Consider the following 25,221-nt stretch of genomic DNA (forward strand, 5'->3'; position numbering starts at 1 on the left):
GGTACATTCACTATTAATAAACTATTAGCTTCTGTCTTGTTTGATACTGGTGCCGATAGGAGTTATGTAGATAGACACTTTTGCTCTAAGATAGATTGGTCGTTAGTACCTTTGAAGGAGAGTATGCTTGTTGAAGTAGCCAATGGGAAACTTGAGAAAGGTGACCAAATTAGCCGAGGAGGTATTATAAACTTAGCTGGAGTGGAATTTGCGATAGATTTGATACCCATTAAGTTGGGAAGCTTTGATGTGATAGTTGGCATGGACTGGTTGTCAAAAGTACAAGCAGAAGTCATCTGTGGAGAAAAGATTATTCGTATACCACGCGAAGACGGTGTGCCATTAATTGTATACGGGGAGAGATGTAGCCCAAAGTTGAACCTTATTAGCTGCATGAAGGCATAAAAGATTATGAAAAAGGGGCGTTTTGCTGTTCTGGCGCACGTAAAAAGTTAGAAATGGAGGAGAAAAGCGTAGATAATGTACGAATTGTGAACGAATTTCCCGACGTCTTTCCAAAAGAATTGCCAGGATTACCCCCACCGAGATCAGTAGAGTTTTAGATTGATCTAGTACCAGGAGCCGCACCTGTAGCTCGCGCACCTTATCGACTCGCACCTTCTGAAATGCAAGAGTTGCAGAGTTAACTATAAGAACTGCTAGACCGTGGATTCATCCAACCAAGCTCTTTGCCTTGGGGCGCACCTGTTTTATTTGTAAAGAAGAAGGACAGATCTTTCAGCATGCGTATTGATTACCGCGAACTCAACAAGTTGACGATCAAGAATCAGTATCCCCTTCCCAGGATTGACGACCTATTTGATCAGCTGCAAGGATCCAGCATTTACTCTAAGATCGATTTGCGATCCGGTTATCACCAGTTGAGGGTGAAGGAGAGCGATGTACTTAAGACTGTGTTCCGAACTCGTTATGGTCATTATGAGTTTCTTATTATGCCATTCGGTTTAACTAATGCACCTGCTGTGTTTATGGACCTCATGAATCGTGTATGCAAGCCGTACCTAGATAAATTCGTTATCGTCTTCATAGATGATATCCTAATTTACTCTAAAAGCGAAGAAGAACACGAACAACATCTCCAACTCGTGCTTGAGCTCTTAAGACAAGAGCAGCTCTATGCCAAATTCTCCAAGTGTGAATTTTGGTTGAAGGAAGTTCAATTTCTTGGTCATGTCGTAAGTGATCAAGGTATCAAAGTTGATCCCGCAAAGATCGAAGCCATCAGCAAGTGGGAAACTCCCACTACTCCTACTCATATCCGCCAATTTTTAGGTCTCGCCGGTTACTATCGAAGGTTCATTGAAGGTTTCTCTCTGATTGCTTGACCATTAACCGCATTGACTCACAAAGGGAAGAAATTCGTTTGGACGGCCGAGCAAGAGTCGGCATTCTAAACCCTAAAGTAGAAGTTAACATCCACATCTATCTTATCACTTCCCGAAGGCAGTGACGACTTCGTTGTGTATTGCGACGCCTCAAAACATGGTTTTGGTTGTGTATTGATGCAACGAACAAATGTTATTGCTTATGCCTCTCATCAATTGAAGATTCACGAGCGAAATTACACAACGCACGATCTCGAACTTGGTGATGTTGTCTTTGCACTAAAATTGTGGAGACACAACCTCTATGGAACTAAAAGTACTATCTTCACCGACCACAAAAGCCTTCAACACATATTCGATCAGAAACAATTGAACATGAGATAGCGACGGTGGATCGAGACACTGAACGACTATGATTGTGAACTTCGTTACCATACTGGCAAGGCAAATGTTGTAGCCGATGCTTTGAGCCGAAAGGAAAGAATGGTACCTCTTTGTGTCCGAGCCTTGAACATCACCATCCATTCAAATCTCAATAGCCAAATCCGAGTAGCCCAAGATGAGGCTCTCAAAGAGGAGAATATTTCTCATGAACATCTGAACATTCTCATCTCTCGATTCGAGGTTAAGGAGAATGGACTCCGATATTTCGCCGGAAGAATTTGGGTGCCTAGCTATGGGGATTTACGAAGCCTCATCCTAGACGAAGCCCACAAGTCAAGATATTCGATTCATCCAGGAGCCGGTAAGATGTACCACGATCTCAAGGAACAGTATTGGTGGCTAAATCTTAAGAAGGATGTTGCTACTTACGTTGGGAAGTGTTTGACTTGTTCAAAGGTTAAGGCTGAACATCAAAGGCCATCCGGGTTACTTCAGCAACCCGAAATCCCGCAATGGAAGTGGGAAAGGATAACAATGGACTTCATTACGAAACTACCAAAGACGGTGGGTGGATACGATACCATCTGGGTTATTATTGACCGTCTTACCAAATCTGCTCACTTCCTAGCCATGAAAGAAACTGATACGATGGAAAAACTCGCTCAACTATACATAAAGGAAATTGTATCTCGTCATGGTGTGCCCTTATCGATTATTTCAGACCGAGATGCCCGTTTTGCCTCTAGATTTTGGCGTTCCTTACAAGAAGCTTTGGGAGCACATCTCGACATGAGTATCTCATATCACTCGCAGACCGACGGACAAAGCGAATGCACGATTCAAACTTTGAAGGACATGTTGCGTACTTGTGTTATTGATTTCGGAAAAGCTTGGGAAAAACATTTGCCGCTAGCCGAATTTTCTTACAACAACAGCTATCATTCGAGTATTAATGCCGCACCTTTCGAAGTGTTGTATGGTCGCAAGTGCCTTCTCCTATTTGTTGGGCCGAAGTGGGTGAAAATCAAATCACCGAACCCGAACTCATTCATGAAACAACCGAGAAGATTGTTCAAATTCAAGCGAGGCTCAAGACGGCCCGTGATCGCCAGAAGAGCTATGCCGACCTTAAACATAAAGATTTCGAAATCCAAGTGGGTGACTGCGTAATGTTGAAAGTAGCACCTTGGAAAGGTGTAATCCATTTTGGAAAGCGTGGAAAGTTAAATCCGCGATACATTGGTCCTTTTGAAATCTTGGAGCGTATTGGACCCGTTGCTTACCGTTTGGATTTTCTGACATAATTGAGCTCCGCTCATCCTACTTTTCACGTGTTGAATCTGAAGAAATGTCTTGCTGAATCAGAACTTGTCATCCCTCTCAATGAGCTTACGATTGATGACAAACTCCACTTCGTGAAAGAACCCGTTGAAATTATGGACCGCGAGGTCAAGACCTTGAAATGTAACAAGATTTCGATCGTTCGAGTCTAATGGAATGCAAAATGAGGACCTTAATTTACTTGGGAGCGATAGGATCAGATGATGCAGAAGTATCCTCACCTTTTCCCAACTCCACCATCTACCCCAGCTTAAATTTCGGGACGAAATTTTCTTTAACATGTGGGTAATGTAGCGACCCGACTTTTTTGACTTTTAATTATATTTATTACTTTTACGAAACTGCGTATTTGTGCGTACTAATTTAGATTTTATTATGGGATCATTAATTATGTTAATTACTTTCGTTAATGCCTTACAACGTGTTTTTAAGTACTTAGTTGCTTAACATGATCCTTGAATGCATTTACGACCGTTAGTGTCACTTATTGTTTAAAGCGAGCTACGTACTTGGTACACGTTAAACTTTTGTCATAATTGGAATATTATGACTACGTAAATATAATTGTTATTTATTCACGACCATTACTTGGCTTTATGGTTCCTTAATTATGCTTAGTGTTTACTAATGCTTACTAGTTACCTTAACGGACTTAACACTTTAATGGACTTCCATGGCCCAACCTACTCAACTTAGTGGACTATTTAATGGATTAATTAGCCCATGTAATCATAATTAGCCCATGTAAATAATGAGACAACTAACTTGCATGCTTATGTACCAAGGCTTGCATTATGTCTCAAACCACCCAACATGTCAACATCTCCATGTACCACCACCATGGACCACACCATGCCACACCACATGAGACCAAAATGGTCCCCCTTGCTCCCAAACCGTCGGCCACCACCCCACCCTCACCATCATTTAATATTTTTTTTCTTTTCTTTTCTTTCTTTGTTAAATACCCACACTTCATTCATTTGCTCAAACACACACTTCTCTCTACTTTCTCACTCTAAAGTTTTCTCTCAAAATTACTTGAAGAACTTCTAAGTCCTTGATTTCTTTTTCTTTCTTTTCTTACTTTAATTCATGAATCATCATCATCATTAACAAAGATTCAAGTTTTGTAACTTGAATCTTCATTACTCTTGTAAGATTCAACTTTGTTTTGAAGAATCTGCAAGAACATGAAGGATTCAAGCTTTTTAGCTTTGAATCTTCATAATCTTGTTAGATCTAAGTTACTAACTTAAGATCTCTTTAATTGTGTTAAAAGATCAAAACTCATGTTTATGATCTTCATGTAACTTGTAGATCCAACACTTTACTTTATGGATCTTCAAGAACGTTTGAAATACAAGCTTACTAGCTTGATGTTTCTACAAAAAGTTAGTAAAGATCCAAGTTTACTAACTTATGATCTTCTTTAATTTGTTGTACTTTAGTTTTGTGACTTGTGTTTTCTTGAAACAAAAGATACAAGCTTACTAGCTTGAGATCTCATAAGTGTTGTTAGGAATCCAAGCTCTCTAGCATAGAGTTTCATTTTTGTGTTTGATCTAAGTTGTGTAACTTATGGTCTTCTACTTTGTTTAAACAAAAGTTTATTAGCTTATGTTCATATTACTTTACAAGATCTAAGTTTCATAACTTATGGTTGTGTAAAAGTTGAAAGTCTAAGTGTTATGACTTAGGATTTCACCAAGAACATGAGATCTAGACTTTGTAGTCTAAGGTCTTTAATATTTAGCTAAGATCTAAGTTCTATAGCTTAAGGTCTTGCTTATTTATTTTGATTCAAAGTTTATAGCTTAATAGAAATTGTACTTGTGTTAAAACTAAGAAATTGATGTAACTTTGGTTCATCACCTTGCTCAAACTCTCACATGAGTTGTGTTTTATTTCTTAGTCTTAACTTTGTGTGTTGATGGTTAAACCTTGGCTAAAAGTGATGCTAAAACATCAAGAGTTGTACACTTGAAGCTTACACGCATCAAGGATGAGAACCGTGATGAGCATCAAACACCAAGAATCCCACCGGAGCACTTGTTTTCTGTTTTTCAAGGTCTGACCAGGCCCTTGGGCTTCTGGGAAAGTTGATTTCCAGATAGTTCGGTTCGAGTAGATGACTTTTCGTTTAAGACTCGTCTTATTCCGATATACGGTTTAGGATTTATAGCCTTCCGAAAGTCACTACGCCCTTGTAATGACGTGCTGAAAATTCTGACCTACTCGTGCTTGGACCGTCGCCACGGCCAAATGACTTCGTGTTCGGATCTGAAAAATCGGACAACGGTAAAATGACTCACATACGGAGCCTTGGCCACTGACCGTCATTTCAGTTTATATAGAGGTTGTAGCAGCTGAACGAAGTCAGCCCTTGTTTCGATCTCTATTCTTGATTGAAAACTTACTTTACTTTTTACGTACGATGATGATGATGATGATACTTAAGACTTAATTTATTTATTTATAAACCTTTTGGGACAATTTACTGACTTAGTAACCTTTGACTTAGGTTGACGACGTTTCGGACCGACTTACTCGCTCACTTATTCGTAACGATTTTACTGCACTATCACTGTGAGTTATAGCTCCCTTTTTACTTCAACTATTTTTGGGACTGAGAATACATGCACTTTTTTATGTTTTACTTACTAGGCACGAGTACTTAAACTTTATATATGTGTGGGTTATATAATGGCATAAACTTTCCCCTTAGCTCGGTAACGTTTAGTCATTGGTTTTTGAACCGGTGAACGCGAATCTTAGATATGGATCCATAGGGTTTGACATCCCCACTCGGGCTAGTCACGCTAGCATTTAATGGGTGTTTAATACTTCGTACACTTACGTACTCGCCAAGTGTACTTTTAGGGGGTGATATTTACGTTAAGTTAGTTACCAAGTGCCCACGGTTAAGCATATACTTTTCATACAGTTTTGAATACGAAATCTTGTGTCCTACATTTCATTATTGTTACAATCAAACTATAGCTCACCAACATTCGTGTTGATTTTTAAGCATGTTATTTCTCAGGTGCTTAGACGTATGTTGCTTCCGCTGTACTAGACTCTCGGTGTTAGATTTCCGCTGCTTATTTAGAGATGTCTCTAACATGGAACTTTTTACTTTGCATTCAAAACTTATGTTACATTTGAACAATGGCTTTGTAATGACCTTCGTGTCACGTACTTGCGTCAACGCTTCCTATTCGTAGAAGCATGTTATCTTTTGTAAAACGCTATGAATGCAACTTGTTTTAAAATAGTATATAATGTTGTAACCTTGTGATGGACCTGTTGTTGATGATCCGTATATGTTAATTTTGTACGGGGCATCACAAAATACAACTCCATGATCTGGTGTCTTCGTTAGATATCGGATGTTCCTCATTGCAGCTTCCATATGGTGAACCTGAGGTTGATGCATATATTGGCTTACAACTCTGACTGCATGTGTTATATCTGATCAAGTGTGAGCAAGATAAATGAGTTTTCCCACTATCCTTTAGTATTATCCTTTATCGGTTAGCTCAGCATCATCTTCCATAAATAGCTTTTGATTTGGAATCAATGGAGTTTCAGCTGGTTTGCAATCAATCATCCCTGTTTCTGCGAGAAGATCAAGAATATATTTCTTTTTACAGATAAATATTCCCTGTTGGCCTCAATTCCCAAGAAGTATTTAAGTCCGCCCAAATCTTTCATTTTAAATTCTTTGAATAAATTAGTTTTTAAGTTTGAGATTTCCTCTCTATCATTTCCCGTGATAATCATGTCATTGACATAGATAATAAGACACGTGATTATGTTGTTTCTTTGTTTAAGAAAAAGAGTATGATCTGAATTGCTTTGTTTAAAACCATATTCTTTCATAGCTAATATGTATCTCCCAAACCAAGCTCGTGAGAATTGTTTTACCCATATAAAGGTTTTTTAAGTAGACAAACTTCCCTGTTTTTGAAGTTTTCAACAAATCCTGGTGGTGCTTCCATATAGACTTCCTCTTTTAGTTCGCCATGTAGAAATGTTTTCTTTACATCAAATTGATGTAGTGGCCATTCCTCGTTAGCATCGATCGAGAAGAGAACTCTGATGGTATCAATTTTTGCAACTGGTGAGAAAGTTTCGGAATAATCGATCCCATATGTCTGAGTATACCCTTTCGCAACCAGTCGAGCTTTATACCTTTCAATAGTACCATATGGTTTGTGTTTTATCGTAAATACCCATCGACATCCCACTGATTTTTTCCTTGAGGCATGACACATTTTTCCCATGTGTCATTTTCATTCAGAGCTTTCATTTCAACATCCATTGCCTTTTTCCAGTTTGTTGATTTTAAGGCTTGTTCAACGGAAGTTAGAATATTTTTAGAGTAGATTGCGGAATTGAATTGCTGTGCTTCTTTTAAAAGATTTGATTGTGCTACATTAGCCATAGGATATCTAGATCTTTGAGCTTCTTTTCTGGAGAGTATCATTTTGGTGGAATACCTCTATTGGTTCTTTGAGGTAGGACATACCGTTAAGTGGTTTCATCGGGATTTGAGTCACTTTGTTCTTCTTGAGTTTGATGCTCATTATTTGAGGAGGTTTTAGTGGTTTTATGATTGGGTGTCATGGTTTCTATAGGTTCATGGTTATGTGTTGGTTCAAGGTTTGGTTGGTTTGGTGTCGAGGTTTGTATAGGTTCGGGGTCTTGTGTTGGCTCAGGATTTGGTGTTGAGTTTTGTATTGGTTCAGGGTCTTGTGTTTGAGGTGGTACCCATGTCATTCAACTTAGAGTATCATTACTTTCATTCTCCCCCTCACTTATGAGTTGAGTGTTATTGTAAAAATATTTGAATCAATAAAGTCACAGTTCATTGTGGTAGTGATGTTTCGTGGGATTATAACACCGATATCCTTTTTGATTTACACCATAACCTACCATAACACACTTTTCGGCACATGGATCTAGTTTCGTACGCTCGTGTTTTGGAATGTGAACAAAAATCGAGCACCCAAAAACTCTAGGTTCGAGATTAAGCGAGGACGGGAGAGTAGTAAAAAATTGAGATAGAACATCCCGAGGTGTTTTTGTGCCAAGAATCTTTGTGGGTAATCTGTTTATAAGATAGGTTGAACTAGCAAGTGCTTCAGGCCAAAAGCTTTTCGAAACCTTGGATTTGATTATTAAAGCTCTAGTCATTCCTAAAAGTATCTAATTTTTTCGTTCGGAGACACCATTTTGTTCCGAGGTATGAGCACACGATGTTTGATGAATAATTATTTTTTCTTCGCAAAAAAGTTTCATGGAAGTGTTAACAAATCTCCCCCCCCCCATTATCGGATCTTAAAATTTGTATATTTTTGTTAAATTGGGTTTGAACCGTTTTATAAAAATGACATAATTTTTCAAACACTTCTAATTTGTTTGTTAAAAAATAGATCCATATCATTCGAGTACAATCATCAATAAAGATAACGAAATATCTAAAGTTTTCCCTCCATTGATTGGAGCTGCCCCCATACATCAGAATAAATTAAAGCAAAAGGTACATCGTTTCTAGTATTAGAAAGTTTAAAAGTACTTCTGTGGATTTTTGCCAGAATACAAGTTTCACAACTCAAAGTAACATTAGAACAAAATAAGTTAGGAAATAAAAAACGTAGATAGCCGATCGAAGGGTGTCCCAATCTCTGATGCAATAACCAGGTTTCCCTCGTAGGTGTTCCGTGACACGGTGCCCCGTTGGAAAACTTCGTTAATATAATATAGTCCCCCATTTTCAGTGCCACGTCCAATCGCCAGTCCCGTTAGGATATCTTGCAAGATGCAGAATCTTGGATACATTAGGACTTTACAATTTAGTTCTTTTGTTACATGACTTACCGATAACAGCTTATGAGACAAAGCTAGAATATATAGACAATTAAGTAATTTAATTGTTGGTGAAATTTCAATATTTCCACCACTTGACTTGAATAATCTCACCATTAGCTGTTTGAATTTTATCCTTTTTTGGTTTAGTATTAAAAATAATATCGTTTTTATCAAAAGTCATAGTATATGTTGCCCCACAATCGAGTATCCATGACTTAGTTTTAAAAAATTTAGACAAGGCGGAATAACTATTATAATAGGAAATAAAAGGTTCAGGACACTTTATTATTTGTATTTTAGACAAGGCGGAATAACTATTATAACAGGAAATAAAAGGTTCGGGTCTTTTTATACGCTCATCTTTTTCATTTTGTCTAGTGTTATTAAATGATCTTGGCCTATTTTATTTTTCCTACTAACCTTATTTATATCTGGCCCATGTCTATTACTAGTAAGCTTACTGTTTTTATTTGGCCCACCGCCCATTACTTGAGTCCACTAAGCTACCATTAGATTTAGTAAACCCATTAGGCCTACTTTTTTGATCTGATGAGTTAATGTTGATTGGCCCAGGTCTATTACTAGTAAGCTTAATGTTTTTATTTTGGCCCATTACTTGAGTCCACTAAGCTACCATTAGGTTTAGTAAACCCATTAGGCTTACTTCTTATATCTGATGAGTTAATATCGATTGTAGCAGGTGACCTAGTTATTTTTCCTAGGTGCATCACGTGATCTTGCTTTCTCTTTCCCATATGTATCTCGTGACTGACCTGTCTGTTCCCAAGATTCATCTCATGAACATGCTTTTTATTTCCTAGATCTGTCTTGTTATTTATCTTATTAGGGTTGCAAATTTTAAACAATGAGCAAAAGGATTTGGAGAACTTACCTTGTTCGGTTTTATGGGCAGCCAAACCTCCAAATCCGGATTCAGTTTCGATGGTGGTTGTTGGTGGTGGCTCAGCCACTGTTGCTGCTACTTTTCACGATTTATTCCACCATTCAGAAATCCTTTGATTTCAAAGCATTGTTCCCTGGTATGCCTTGTTTTTCCACACTTAGTACACAGTAATTTCGATTTATCGATTTTGGATGATGATGGCTTGTTCCGGTGAGGGTATGGATTGGAATTTTGCCCAAACCGATCGGCTTCGTTTACTGCAACAAGACCTGATGCTATTCCTTGATGGCTTGAATCAGTTTTAGTTTGCCCAAAGATGTGTTTGTGAGCCAACTCCTTCCTCACCGTTGCATATGCTTCTTCTGGTGTAGGTAAAGGGTTTAACCTTAAAAGCTCTCTCTTAATTGTGTCATAATTTCGATCAAAAGCATGTAGAAACTGAAAAAGTTTCTGTTCTGTTCTGATTTTGTTGTAGATGACGATGTCAGTGGAACACTTCATTGGGTTTAGATCTCGTCTATCGATTTCCCCCAAATTCACTGCATCGTGATCCACAGGTCTTCAAGTGATTGATCTTTTTGTTTGATGTCATTAGCTTTAACATGTAAGTCAAAGTTCTGAAGCTTGTCTTTACCACTGCTGTATGTGGTAACAAGAGCATCCCATAGCAGCTTGGCAGTAGCAAATATAGTCAAGTTGCTAGCGAGATTTGGCACTATATTTTGAATTAACCATGAGAACACGATTAAATTCTCTTGTTCCCATTGGTCAAATTCTTCATTTCTCTTATCGGGTAAATTTGATGTAAGGTGGTTTAGGAGATGTTTTGATTTACCTCCTATTGCCACTTTGATCATACGAGCCCATAAGGCATAATTGTGGCTGGACAAACTGATGTTGATTTTTAAACTATCAGATAGTTTTGGGCTGTGACTAATGTTGGTTTTTAACAAATGGCTTAATTGAGTAGCAAGATCATTGGTTTGGTTAACATATTGGGTGTGGATGTTGTCCTCATCAGACACTATAACCCCCAATCAAATTGGTAAATGATTGAAGCTTGAATATGAGTGTATTGATCCAAGATCTACGCCAAAAGCTCTGATACCATGTTTTTAATTGATTTAAAAGATTGGAAACAGTTTATTGATGATAAACAGTTATTTCAAACTGATGAAGTGAGTTTACAAGTGTATATGAACATGTTTTTATACATCAAGTGGCCTAACAGCTATTTCCTAATTTAAGTATGGCTCAAATCTTATTTTGTAACCACTTTTACATAAAGGGAAAGTTGCAGGTTTTAGAGCCGTTTGACTTTGTTCATTGCTGACTTCTGCTGCTGCTAATTGTCCCTTTGTGATTATCTATACTTGAAAATGATGAGAAGAACTTTCTCTGATCCAAAAGTCAAGTTACCCTTAATGCAGATATGTGATTCTTTTATTGTTGTTCTTTAACATGGTTGTGTGGTGGCTTTCCATCAATTTTCTCTTATTGTGTCGTTGCTGGTGGTCAGCGGTGGTTACCACCTACTTGGTGGTGACCAGCGGTGTTGGTTGTTCGCGGTGGTCTTGAATTCGCCTTCTTCGGTCAGTTTGGTTCGTCTTCCACCCTCTAGGAGGTGGTGGTCAATATGCTTGTAGTCGTCGGATGGAATGTATTGTTACCGTGGGTTTGTCTTAGGTCATGCCCTTTTCGGCGTCACTTTCGGGTTAGGACTATGCGATGATCTTTCTGTTGGAGATCTGGTTTCCTATTTGGGAGAGAGTTTGGTTTTTGTGAGAATGTGATTTTTGGCGACGGCTTGTGCTGCTTCGTGGCTGATGGTATTATTTATGTTCTTTGATTTTTGACGGTTCAATGGATCTCGGTTGTAACAACCTGACTTTTTTCGACTTGTATCTGTGCTTATTACTTTCACGAAACTGCCTATTTGTGCGTACTGAGCTATATTATATTCTGGGATCTTAATTCATGTTAATTACTTTCGTTAATACCTTACAACGTGCCATTAAGTACGTAGTTACTTAACTTGATCCCCGAATGCTTTTGTGACCGTTAGTGTTACTTGACGTTTAAAACGAGCTATGTATTTTGATACACGTTTGACTTTGGTCATAATTGGAATATTATGACTACGTAATATTAATTGTTATTTTTATAATGACAATTACTTGGGTTATTGGTTGCTTAATTACGCTTAGTAATTTACTTATGCTCACTAGTTAGTCTTATTGGACTTTCTACCTTATTGGACTTTAGCCCACCCTACTCTAGCTAATGGACTATTTAATTTGTAATGACCCTGGATTTTCCAATGTTTACTTATTAATATTTATTATTAATACTTGTGTTTAAATGAATGTATTCTTTATATACATTTACTTGTTACCGCGATTAACTTTGAATGCCCGAAACGTCTTTGTGACACACGAAACTTTCACGAATAATATTTTCAAGTATTATTTACATTCATGATTGATTTTATTAATCATTTTAATTAACTAAGGTTATTAGTTAATTACTTGGGCTTATTTATTTAATTTGTTACTTACATGCATACTTGGGCTTTATAATTGTACATGGGCTTAGAAGCCCACCCTACTTATCTTAATGGATTAGTTTAGGAGCCCATTGTTGTAAGTAGTCCATTTAAGTTTAACTAGATTGATTAAGTTAAAGGAGAATCTAGTTACTTGTTCTTTTCCATGAAAACACCCCTTGTAACCAACTTTTAAGGCTTTACATGCATGAGACTTGTGGACACTCCTCTTCCTCTTTCCCTTCCCAAAGCCGTCGGCTCTCATAGAGTGGGAGGGAGTTTTTGTTTTCCATTTTGATTACTTATTTGCTAGTATCTCTTTTCATTTCTCACACACACATTCACTTGCATTCTTTTCTCTCCATTTTACTCTCTATATTGTAAGTAACATGAACAAACTTCTCTTCCTTTTTCCTTTACAAAAACCGAAACCTTACATCTCATATCATCATCATTTGTTTGCTTTTATTACTTGTCTTTGATGGTTGTTTGATTACATGTAGTTGTTGTTGTTTACTTACTAATTATTATTAATAATCAAACTTGTTAGTTTGATTCTTCATATCAACTTGTTCTTACAAGACATACAAGAGCATAACCCTTCTAGTTTATGTTCTACACTTGATATTTTTTTTTAAAAGATTGAAAGTTCATGTGTTGTTAAACTCATACTTGTGATTCATGTTTGTAAACTTAAAGTTTACATTCTTAAAGATCAAGCTTTGGCTTGAATCTTTAAAGTATGAACAACCATGACTAGTTACTTGTTTATTTAGCTTATTTCTTCATATTGTACACTTTTAAATTCATGAATCATGTTGTTGTTGGTCAAGTGTTACTAGTTAACTTTGATCTCATTTTTCTTGAACTAAAGTTAACTTTAAAAGTTCAAGAACATAGAAGTATAACTTTTAGTTATAACTTCATACACTTGTGTTAGATTTAACTTAATAACTTTAGATCTAGACCTTTGGGTCTTAGATGTTCAAGATATAACTAAGAACTATGTTCTACATCTTAAGATCTTGATTAGTTAGTTTACCTTCAATTTTGTAGTTCAATATTACTTTTGTAGTTCATGTATGTGTTAAATTTAAGACTTTGATGTAACTTTGGTTCATCAAACTACATACAACACTTAATTGAGTTGTGCTACATGTCTTAGACTTACACAAGTGTTATGATGGTGAAACCTTGGTTAAGATGATGCAAACACATCAACGAGTTGTACACTTGAAGCTATATGCATCAAGGATGAGAACCGTGATAAGCATCGAGTACCAAGAAACCCACTGGAACCTACTGTTTACTGTTTCTGGGTCTGATCAGTACGACCTGGGCTGCTGTAAAGATGATTTTAAGTTATCTCTGTTCGAGTAGATAACTTTTCATTAGGACTCGTCTTAATCCGAGTTAAGGTTTAGGATTTATGGCCCTCCGATCGTCACTATGTCCTTTTAACGTTGTGCTGAAAATTCTGACCTACTCGCACTTAGACCGTCGCCACGGTCAAACGAAGATGAGTTTGCTTCTGGAATTTTTACCACAACTAAAGGATTCATATACGAAGCCATGGCCACTGGTCTCACCTTATTTCAGTAGGTATAGAGGCCGTGGTGACTGACCGAAGTCAGCCTTTGTTTTAAACTCTTTTCATGAACGAAACTTACTTTACACCTTTCGTTTGATGATGAATGATGATGACCTTTAAGACCTAATTTACATACATTTAAACCTATTGGGACGATTTACTGACTTAGTACTATTTGACTTAGGTTGAGGACTTTCTGGACCTACGTACTTGCTTACTTCCCGACTCGACTTTACCACTACTTTATCACTGTGAGTTATAGCATCCCTTTTTTACTTTAACTATTTTGGGAACTGAGAATATATACGCATTTTACGTTTTACATACTAGGAACGAGTACTTAAACTTCATATATGTGTGGGTTATACAACGGCATAAACATTCCCTTTAGCTCGGTAACGTTTAGTCATTGGTTTTTGAACCGGTGAACGCAAATCTTAGATATGGATCCATAGGGTTTGACATCCACACTCGTGTGACAACCCGGAAATTTTTGACCAAATTTAAACTTTATCTTTAAATGATTTAACGTTTCCGACACGATAAGCAAAGTCTATGAAGTTGAATCTCAAAATTTTAGAACTGTTTCATTACATTTGACTGCTCTCGACGATTCATGAACAATTATATGTATGTATATATATATATATATATATATATATATATATATATATATATATATATATATATATATATATATATATATATATATATATATATATATATATATATATATATATATATATATATATATATATGTACAAGTAAAAACGACTTTGCTACTGAAGCATGAGTTAGTATAATATAATGACACTTGATCAACGTGATTATATTACAGTAAGTCATGCTGAGTTTCTAATGGAACGTGATAAAGGTTCATAGATCATACCCTCATCATGAACCATGTTACATAACTCTTTTATTCTATTTAACCTCTAAATATATCAAGAAAATATTTTTCTTGATGATTCGGTCTTTTTCGAGGTCTTCTGGTAATTTGACAAGTCAGATTGTGCCATTACCGTTTGTTTCTTAGAACATTAATTATGTTCATTTCAAAATCCATACCTACGAATTTTGGACCATTATTCGCTTGACTTAAAGTCGGGAAGAGAAAACGAAAGCATGAAGCTCCGAAATATAATGGAAAATATAAAGCCCGAAAACAACCCCGAAATTACAAACCGTGTATATCAATGCGTATAGCAATATAAAGACACGGGAGAATGAAAAACAATATAACCCCAAGGTAATAGTAAAAGAAAATAACCTCCTCTGGTGGCAGATGAAAAAGAAGAATGAATGATATGATAGCCAAGAAAATATCAAGAATCAGAACAGGATGAAGCATTTTCACAAATCTTTTGTAAAATAAGAAAGAAGATTATAGGAGTGGTGAAAATAAATGAAACGGAAGAGGTTAATTTATAGCAAAATATCAGACATAGCAATCGAGGCAGATTACGCATTTAATCAAAAGAAATCCTAATTTCCTTAAATTCCGAAGAATCAAATCTTATTTAAATTATGAAGATTTTCTATTCCTTAAATTCCAGAAATAAATCGTTACTACATCAAGAGATAAGACGAATCTCTATTCTCCATTTCACTCTATTACGATAACTTCTCACATACGCTTCGAGTAATCGGATTGTTGTATCCGTATTATTCAATGGTGATAAAATTCTATTTACCAACTCATATTCGTCATGAAAACATTTTTATTGTCAGCCATGACGACCTCACTCAAATTTCGGGATGAAATTTCTTTAATGGGTAGGTACTGTGACAACCCGGAAATTTTTGACCAAATTTAAACTTTATCTTTAAATGATTTAACGTTTCCGACACGATAAGCAAAGTCTATGAAGTTGAATCTCAAAATTTTAGAACTGTTTCATTACATTTAACTGATCTCGATGATTCATGAACAATTATATGTATGTATATATATATGTACAAGTAAAAACAACTTTGCTACAGTGATTTGCTACAGTAAACACTATTTGCTACAATAAACACTATTTGCTACAGTAAACACTATTTGCTACAGTAAAATGACTTTGCTACAGTAAAACACTATTTGCTACAGCAAAACACTACAGTGCTACAGTGAAACCATATTTTCCTACAGTGCTACAGTGAAAACGCTATTTGCTGTTGACGAACTAGCAAACAAAAACAGGATAAGGCGGCCATGCGATCGCATGGCAAAAACACTGAAAACTCATGCGATCGCATGAGGTACTGTAGCAGGCCACATACTATAAAAGCTCGATTCATTCCTCCGTATTATTATTATTATTATTATTATTATTATTATTATTATTATTATTATTATTATTATTATTATTATTATTATTATTATTATTATTATTATTATTAAGATTAATATTATTATTATTAATCTTATTATAATATTATTATTAGTAGTAAATATACCTAAAATACTACGACGAGGTTATGAGCGTGTCACCTTCAAAATGGGTTTTTGAGCGGGATAGAGCTAAGGAAATTATGGGTTATTGCCAAGGAGGTTATGGGTAATGTTCGAGGGTATATTTGTGAATCAAATCTAGTGTTTATCATCTCTGTTGCGTCTACGTACTTTCCTACAATGTTGAATCTCAATATTGATACGTAAGCACTCATATTTTATCTTTTATACATTAATTGTGTATCCATGTCTAGTGCTCGAGTATATATATTTATGCATGCTTGTATGCTAAATTTTGTCGTTAAACACTTATGATGAATCACGAAGTAAATACATATATTACTGATAAAAGGTATATGATATGCATGTTTTTGGAAAGCTGGCGAAAAATCAATAACTTTTCATTTAGAAATCGCCTAATTTCGGTGAACGAATTAAAAGATATGATCAACTGAATTATGATTGACATTGATTGAAATTGCTTTTGAAACTTGTTTGTAAGAATGATAAATTAGATTTTTGAATATTACCAGCCAAGTAAATGAATCCATATATAAGGCATGTCTTGTTTTGTTGAATTATTGTCAAAATTGACTTTTTGAAATGACTTTGGATAACTTTTGTATGTCGATCTCGAGCATTAGGATTGTTATACACTATGACCTGACCTAGCTTGATAGACATTTATTGACCAACATATGTTCTCTAGGTTGAGATCTATGGTTATTTGGTAATCCGAGTTTCGATCACATTTTGGTGAATGACTTTATATGCTGCTAAGGTGAGTTTCATTGATCCCTTTTTAATTGCTTTTGCAATATATATTTTTGGGCTGAGAATACATGCACTTTATTTTAAACGCAATGGATACAAGTACATACTAAATTCTACACTGAGTTTGAACCGGAAATCCCTTAGCTTTGGTAACTGTTAACTGCCAGTTATAAGAACTGGTGGGCGCGAGTAGTAGTATATGGATCCATAGGGCTTGATATCCCCGTCCAAGCTAGAGCACTAGCCTTTTAACGGACGTATGCTATTTGAGAAACGTACACGTTGGTTTGCGTGTATTATTAAGATGATTATACAAAGGGTACAAATTATATATACGTTAAGTTTAGTTACCAGGGTGCTCAATTTCGTAGAATATTTTGATAAACGTTTCTGGATTGAACAACTGAAATCTTGTGATCCACCTTTATATACAGATTATGCGCAACATTAAAACTATGAACTCACCAACCTTTGTGTTGACACTTGTTAGCATATTTATTCTCAGGTTCCCTAGAAGTCTTCCGCTGTTTTCTTATATGATAGACAAGCTATGTGCATGGAGTCTTATATGGCATATTTTTCAAGAAAACATTGCATTCACCAATTCATCATCATGTACCTTATTTTGACTGCATTGTCAACGGAAGTACTATTGTAAACTATTATATACGGTGATTGTCTATATGTAGAAATCATCAGATGTCGAAAACCTTTGATTTAAATATTCATTTATGGTGTGCCTTTTCAAAAGAATGCAATGTTTACAAAACGTATCATATAGAGGTCAAATACCTCGCAATGAAATCAATGAATGACGTGTTCGTCCATATAGATTTGGAGCGATCGTCACAACTCGGGCTAGTAGCGCTAGCATTTAACGGGTGTTTAATACTTTGTAATACATACGTACTTGCCAAGTGTACTTTCAGGGGGGTTATAAACGTTAAGTTAGTTACCAAATGCCCACGGTTAAACATATACTTTATCATACTGTTTTGAAACGCTCTTTGTAGCACTGAAATCTCGTGGCCTACCTTACATACTGTTATACTTAAACTATAGCTCACCAACCTTTGTGTTGACGTTTTTAAGCATGTTTTTCTCAGGTGCTTAAGGTTGATAGCTTCCGCTGTTGTTCTAGTCTTGCTGTAGACACCCGCTGCTTTAGAGATGTCACCGCATGAATGTTTAACTTGCATTCATAAACATTATTACTTTTGAAACTATGATTTGTAACGATCTGTGGGTCACATACTATATTCTTTGCTTCTATTCATAGAAGCATACTATTGGATGTAAAACATTTGATGTTGGTTAAGACATCACCTTTTATCATGAATGCAAACGTATTTTGAAATAGCATATAGTGTTTGAAAACGATGGTTTTGTACGGGGCGTCACATAATTAGCCCAATTTTAATAAGTTAATGACCCACTAGTATGAAAGACAAATGCCCATTAATAAGAGGGAACATACAAGCATTTTTGTTAACCATAATCACAAATGTTGCATGAGATCCTAACAACTAGCACCACCTTTAGACCACCACTAACCAACAAGCAAAAAGGTGCCCCCTTGTCCCCCCTAAACCCCACGGCCAACCACCACCATCCTCACTATAAATACCAAGCCATTTCCACCCATTTCACACTTGATCTCATTCACATTTTACACACACTTACTCTCTAATTTTCTCTCTAGTCTTTCTCACTCTAAAAAGTGTAAATTTTAAATTTTCTTCTTCTTCTTCTCTTCTTCATGTACAAGACATCATCATCATCATCATCATCATAAGATCAAGCTTTTTAGCTTCTTGATCTTGTTATATCTTGTAGATTCAAACTTTGATTTGAATCCTTCAAGAACATTAAAGATTCAAGCTTTCTAGCTTTGAATCTTCATTTACTTGTTGGATCTAAGTTTTCTAGCTTATGATCTCTTTATTTTGTTAAAAAGATCAAAACTTGTGTTTATGATCTTCATGTAACTTGTAGATCTAGCCTTTTGTTTTAAGGATCTTCATGAACATTAAAGATCCAAGCTTTATAGCTTAGGTTTCATTATTTTGTTACAGATCTTAGATTTTTAGCTTATGGTCTCATTACTTTTACTAGATCTTAGCTTCCTAGCTTATGGTCTCATTAATCTTGTAAAGATCCAAGCTTTCTAGCTTAGGTTTTCTTAATACTTGAGATCTAAGTTATCATTGTAGATCTCACTTACTTGGAACCTTTTGTGATTGTTGTGATGATAAAGATCAAGTCTTCATCATCTCATATGATGAAGATGCATAAAACTTGTGTCAAAAGGACAAAGGTTGAAGCTTTATGGTGTTTATGCAATAAAGAGGCAACCTTGATGTTCAAAACTTGTAGTGTTAACTTTTACTCTTAGTTGTGTGTTGATGGTTGAAACTTGGTCAAAGTGATGCTAAAACATCAAAGAGTTGTACACTTGAAGCTTACACACATCAAGGATGAGAACCGTGATGAGCATCAAGCACCAAGAAACCCACCGGAGCACTTGTTTGCTGTTTTTCGGGGTCTGATCAGACTCCTGGGACTTCTGGAAAATTGATTTTCAGATAGTTCGTTTCGAGCAGATGACTTTTCGTTCAAGACTCGCCTAAATCCGATATACAGTTTAGGATTTATAGCCTTCCAAAAGTCACTACGCCTTTGTAAAGACGTGCTGAAAAAATTCTGACCTACTCGCGCTTGAACCGTCGCCATGGTCAAACGACATCGTGTTAGGCTCTGAAAATTTGACAGCGGTTAGAGGAATCACATACGGAGCCTTGGCCACTGACCACGCGTCTTTTCGATTTGTATAGAGGTCGTAGCAGCTGTCCGAAGTCAGCCTTTTGTTTCGATCTCTATTCTTGATGAAAACTTACTTTATCTTTTACGAATGATGATGACGATGATGATGCTTAGGACTTTACTTACGTACTTTTAAACCTTTTGGGACAATATACTGACTTAGTAACCTTTGACTTAGGTTGACGACCTTTCGGACCGACTTACTACCTGCATACTTTTCATATCGACTTTTACCGCATTTATCACTGTGAGTTATAGCTTCCCTTTTTACTTTACTATTTTTGGGACTGAGAATGCATGCGCTTTTTATGTTTTACATACTAGACACGAGTACTTAAACTTTACATATGTGTGGGTGACATAACGGCACAAAGATTCCCCTTAGCTCGGTAACGTTTAGTCATTGGTTTATGAACTGGTGAACGCGAATCTTAGATATGGATCCATAGGGTTTGACATCCCCACTCGGGCTAGTCGCGCTAGCATTCAACGTGTGTTTAATACTTCATAAACAGACGCACTCGCCAAGTGTACTTTTAGGGGGTAATAATACGTTAAGTTAGTTATCAGGTGCCTACGGTTAAGCATATACTTTTCATACTGTTTTGAATACGAAATCTCGTGGTCTACATTACGTTACTGAATACAAACAAACTATAGTTCACCAACATTCGTGTTGACTTTTAAGCGTGTATTTCTCAGGTGCTTAGACGTTGTTGCTTCCGCTGTTAGACTTGCTGTCTTGGTGTTATAGACTTGTTGTTACAGACTCGTTGTGTTAGATTTCCGCTGCATTACTTAGAGATGTCTCAACCATGGAACTTTTATCTTGCATTCACAACTTATGTTATTTGAATAATGGCTTTGTAATGACTTTTGTGTCACGTTAACTTTTGTAAAACGTTATCTTTTCATGAATGCAAAACTTGTTTTAAAACAGCATGTAGTATTATACCGTGTAATGGACCTGTTGTTGATGATCTGTACATGATGGTTTTGTACGGGGCGTCACATCGGTGTTCTCCCGATGTTTCGTGGTTGTTCGGGAATGGTTTGTTTGTTTGTTGCGGTGGCGGTCGGCGTTCTCCCGGTCATTATCCTTGTTAATTTTCCGTTTATTAGTGCAATTGTTACTTAGGTATCCAATGTTAGCGTTTTAGGCATGTTTTACTTTCCTAGTTAATCATGTTCCACCTTATTGGAGGACCGTTGGTTTTGGGGTTGTAGTTATACCGCTTGTTTGGCTAAGTATGGATTTCCTTTTGTAACGATTATATTTGTTGATCTGTTATAACGTTTGTTTTCGGAGAAAAAAAACCGTTTTTCTATTTCCAACTATTCACAAATAAATGAATAATTATTTAGTCGATATATCTCAGATTCAATGATTGTAAGAAGGCTTTAAATCATATCATACAGTAACCCATTCAGGTACATATTGCTAACAAAGTTGTAAGTGAAAGTATCACAAATGAGCCTAATATGAAATTGACAAAAACTGTACAAGACTGACAAGATGGGTCATATTTCTCCAACAGTTGATCATGCTTCTGCTTGTTTTGAAACCATTGCAGAATGCTTCATGCTAGCAAAGCGTGACACGTGGAAGCAACAGTCAAACTACTCATAGCTGGGATTTAAACCGAATTGATGTGTCAAAGTAGTCTGGATGTTTTTTTTTTTTGGAAGGCAAACTAACACACGCATTACACCATTATTTTCAATAATCCACGAATATGTTCACAACAAGGATTGAACCCTCAACTTTTTGGTTGAAAGAGTCACCACGATACAGCCAGACCAATGGCCCTTTGGTAAAGTAGTCTGGATGTTAATTCTTTACTCAAGTCCATTTTATACAGTGGCATGTTCTTTAAATATCTGCAAGTGATACAAAGATGAGTAATACGATACAATTGATGAACGAAGGATTAGAATATTAGCCTCAGAAATCGTACAATCAAAGTATTAAAAAGCAGTTGATAGTTATATGCATATATTCTAGAACTACATCCTGGAAATGGAACAAACAACTAGCTAGAGGATCTTACAAGTTATATCTTATCTAAATGAACTCGAAGTTTTCAGCTTCAAAATGTATCTAAAACACTAAAAATGAGATCAAACTACCAAAAGTTTTAAGTTCGAATCATAGACATGTTTTGTGACTTTAAGTTCGAATCATAGACATGTTTTGTGACTTCACACAAAAGGGTGTTGTTTTCTGTCTGAATTATCCATTGTCATATCCCCAAAAGTGATATAACTTAATTTCTTTGGGCACACCCTGATTTAACGATAATAGTAACGACGAAGTGCTAATTTTAGTAGCTACTAAATGATATAACTGTCTATATTTACCAAATTTTAGTAAGGTACACTTAATTTCTTTGGGTACATTTATTGTAGTTGCATGTAAGTAGTACATGCACGACGTATGTTACATACTTCAAGTGTAAAACTGATCACCAATATACACCAAATCCGCCGCTACAATAACTGTTTTTCCATTTCTAAATATTCTCATTCAATTAAAGAGGCGACTCATCTCATATTCATTGATTTAAAGAAGGCTTTAAATCATAGTATTATACAGTCACACATTCAGGTATATATTATTACTAACAAAGTTGTAACTGAAAGTAAAACAAACGAGCCCAGTACGAAGTTGATCAAACCGATTCAAGACTCACAAGATGACTCATATTACTCCAGCAGTTGATCCAGCTTCGGCTTGTTTTGCTGTTTGTTTTGACATCATTGCAGCATGCTTTTTGCCAGCAAGATGAGAAAAAAACACACTGGGATTGTTACAAACAACATTGCACAAAGTACAGGTTCTTACATCATTAGATGTTGCCCCTCCTTGCAAGACCTTCTGCTTCTTTATCTCCAGATCCTCGTGACTTCCTGCTCTCTTCATGTTTCTGTTACTTCCATTAACAATTTCAACAGAGGTTGATGCAGGTTGGGTCACAGTTGGAGGAGGGTTAGGCCCAATTGGTGCAGGTTGGGTAACAGTTGGAGGGTTAGGCCCAATTGGTGCAGGTTGGGTAACAGTTGAAGGGTTGGGCCCAATTGGTGCAGGTTGGGTAACAGTTGAATGGTTAGGCCCAATTGGTGCAGGTTGGGTAACAGTTGGAGGGTTAGGCCCAATTGGTTTTGCTGATAGTTCCAACTTTTTCAGGTGTTTCTTTCCTGAAAGGTGCGCTTGAAGTAACTTATAAGATGTACAACTGATGCCACAAAGTTCACAGTTAGTGGGTTGACCATCCGTTGACTCCGGTATTAGCCCTGATTCTTTAAGCTTTTTCTGATGTTTTTTCCCCGATACGTGTTTCGTAAGGAGCTCGTTACTTGTGCAACTAATGTTGCAGAGTTCACATTGAAGACTGACAGGTGGCTTCTGCGAAACACCAGAACTTGAAGCCTTCAAACTACCCTCTAATGTAGGGTTAATAAGTCCATTTGCACCCATAAGCTTCATTACTGCCTGCACAACAAGAGAAGTTTTGCCCAAATAAAAAAATAAATAAATAAAAAGTCTTTTTATATCTTGAAGACTGAGTATACTATTTAGTATTTGTTTAATAAGTATAACTATGTTTTCTAGCCATCCATGGTTATTTCAAAATTATACGGTTACAAGAGATCCCAATTGAAACAGAAAGCCATAAATAGTAATATTGAAAAAAACTAAGTAAAATAAAGAATAAATAAGATATATAGAATGGTAATAAATACATGGAATCAAGATCATATACTGCAACATAATTAAACTTACCTTTGCAGAATGCTTTTTACCAGCAACATGAGTCCGAAACACATCTTGATTACTGCATACCACATTACAAATGTCGCAATGTATTGACGTATTAACTGATCCTCCATCTTGCGTAACATTTGGCTTATTATTTTCCAACTCTCCATCTAAGGTTGTACTTGCAGCAGCAACAGCAACAGGTGGTGGTGGCATTTCCGGTGCAACGACACTTTGCAGATTCTTTAAGTGTTTTTTCCCCTGTTTATGTTTCTCGAGTACAACTGCGTTATTACAACTCACATTACATACTTCACAATGAACGGGTTGGGTATTTTTCGGCTGCCCTGCTGTCACCATCGCATCGTTCACCACATCCTGAGTCACTACACTAGCCTAACATTTACAAATACAAAATGTAATCAAAATATATATATATATATATATATATATATATATATATATATATATATATATATATATATATATATATATATATATATATATATATATATATATATATATGAACAGGGTACACATTTAGTCAGATTAAATAACTAGTATTCATTTCATACACAAGCAGGAAATAAACGATATTGTAATGAAATGATACAATTAGATAAATGATTTACATGATCATGTGCAGTTGGATTAGTTGTCTGTGAAGTCATTTTGATCGTAGCTCCGTAATGATCAAATTCGGGCTGGACTCTGACCCGATATAATCGTGCGAATACGGGTATTGTGAGGAGACGGAGTGAGGCTGCTTAGGGTTTGGAGTCGGGGTATGAAGTGAATTTGGGGATGATTGATTGCTGTAATTCCAAAATTTGGGAATTGGGATTCAAGGTCGAAACATTTTAGGGTTTAAAGATTAGGGTTATGAATCCGATTTTACCTTCCAGTTACCTGGTTCCATTTTAATGCGCCCGTTGAAAAGGGTTGTACACCATTTTCGAGTTGTAATTCACCTTTAAGATGAGGTACATTTTTTTGGTTATACATCTAGTCTAGATTAATATTAATAACTAGTTATTGAACCCTCGCTTCGCGCCGGGGTTTCAATTTTTAATGTATTTTATTGCGTTTAGTAAAATTATTTTGTGGTTAACGATGATGTCGTTGAAGCGCAACTCGCGTCGAACTAAAAGGTATAACCCGTGAAAGATTTAAATGTTATTTTAAATTAACAATATATGTGCATCTCCGCGTTTCGCTATGGAATTGTCGACTTTTAAAAATTTAACGCAAAATCAACGTGTATGAAAAGTACCCAAAATATTTAGCGTTTTTTAAAAAGCGTCCGTTTTGCATATAGCTAGTGACATTGTGTTCCTAAAATTATTTCGAGTTTAACGATGGTGTCGGAAAAATTTAACTCGTTGCGAGCGAGAAGATATGACCCGTTGAATATTTGGGTGGAGTTTATTTAAGATTTT

General features: G+C 36.1%; 1 protein-coding gene across 1 annotated transcript; it reads right to left on the reverse strand.

The window, feature by feature from the left end:
- Positions 1-22,496: 22,496 nt before the first annotated feature.
- LOC139847827 (uncharacterized) lies at positions 22,497-24,741 on the reverse strand. The gene is made up of 3 exons (XM_071837553.1): positions 24,415-24,741; positions 23,807-24,178; positions 22,497-23,515 (listed from the first exon to the last, which is right to left on the reverse strand). The coding sequence occupies exons 1-3, from the start codon at positions 24,451-24,453 to the stop codon at positions 22,724-22,726; spliced, it is 1,203 nt and encodes a 400-aa protein (XP_071693654.1). The 5' UTR covers positions 24,454-24,741; the 3' UTR covers positions 22,497-22,723.
- Between the last annotated feature and the right edge of the window lie 480 nt (positions 24,742-25,221).

The sequence above is a fragment of the Rutidosis leptorrhynchoides genome, chromosome 5 (genome assembly GCF_046630445.1).
Source record: "Rutidosis leptorrhynchoides isolate AG116_Rl617_1_P2 chromosome 5, CSIRO_AGI_Rlap_v1, whole genome shotgun sequence".
NCBI classification, from domain to species: Eukaryota; Viridiplantae; Streptophyta; class Magnoliopsida; order Asterales; family Asteraceae; genus Rutidosis; species Rutidosis leptorrhynchoides.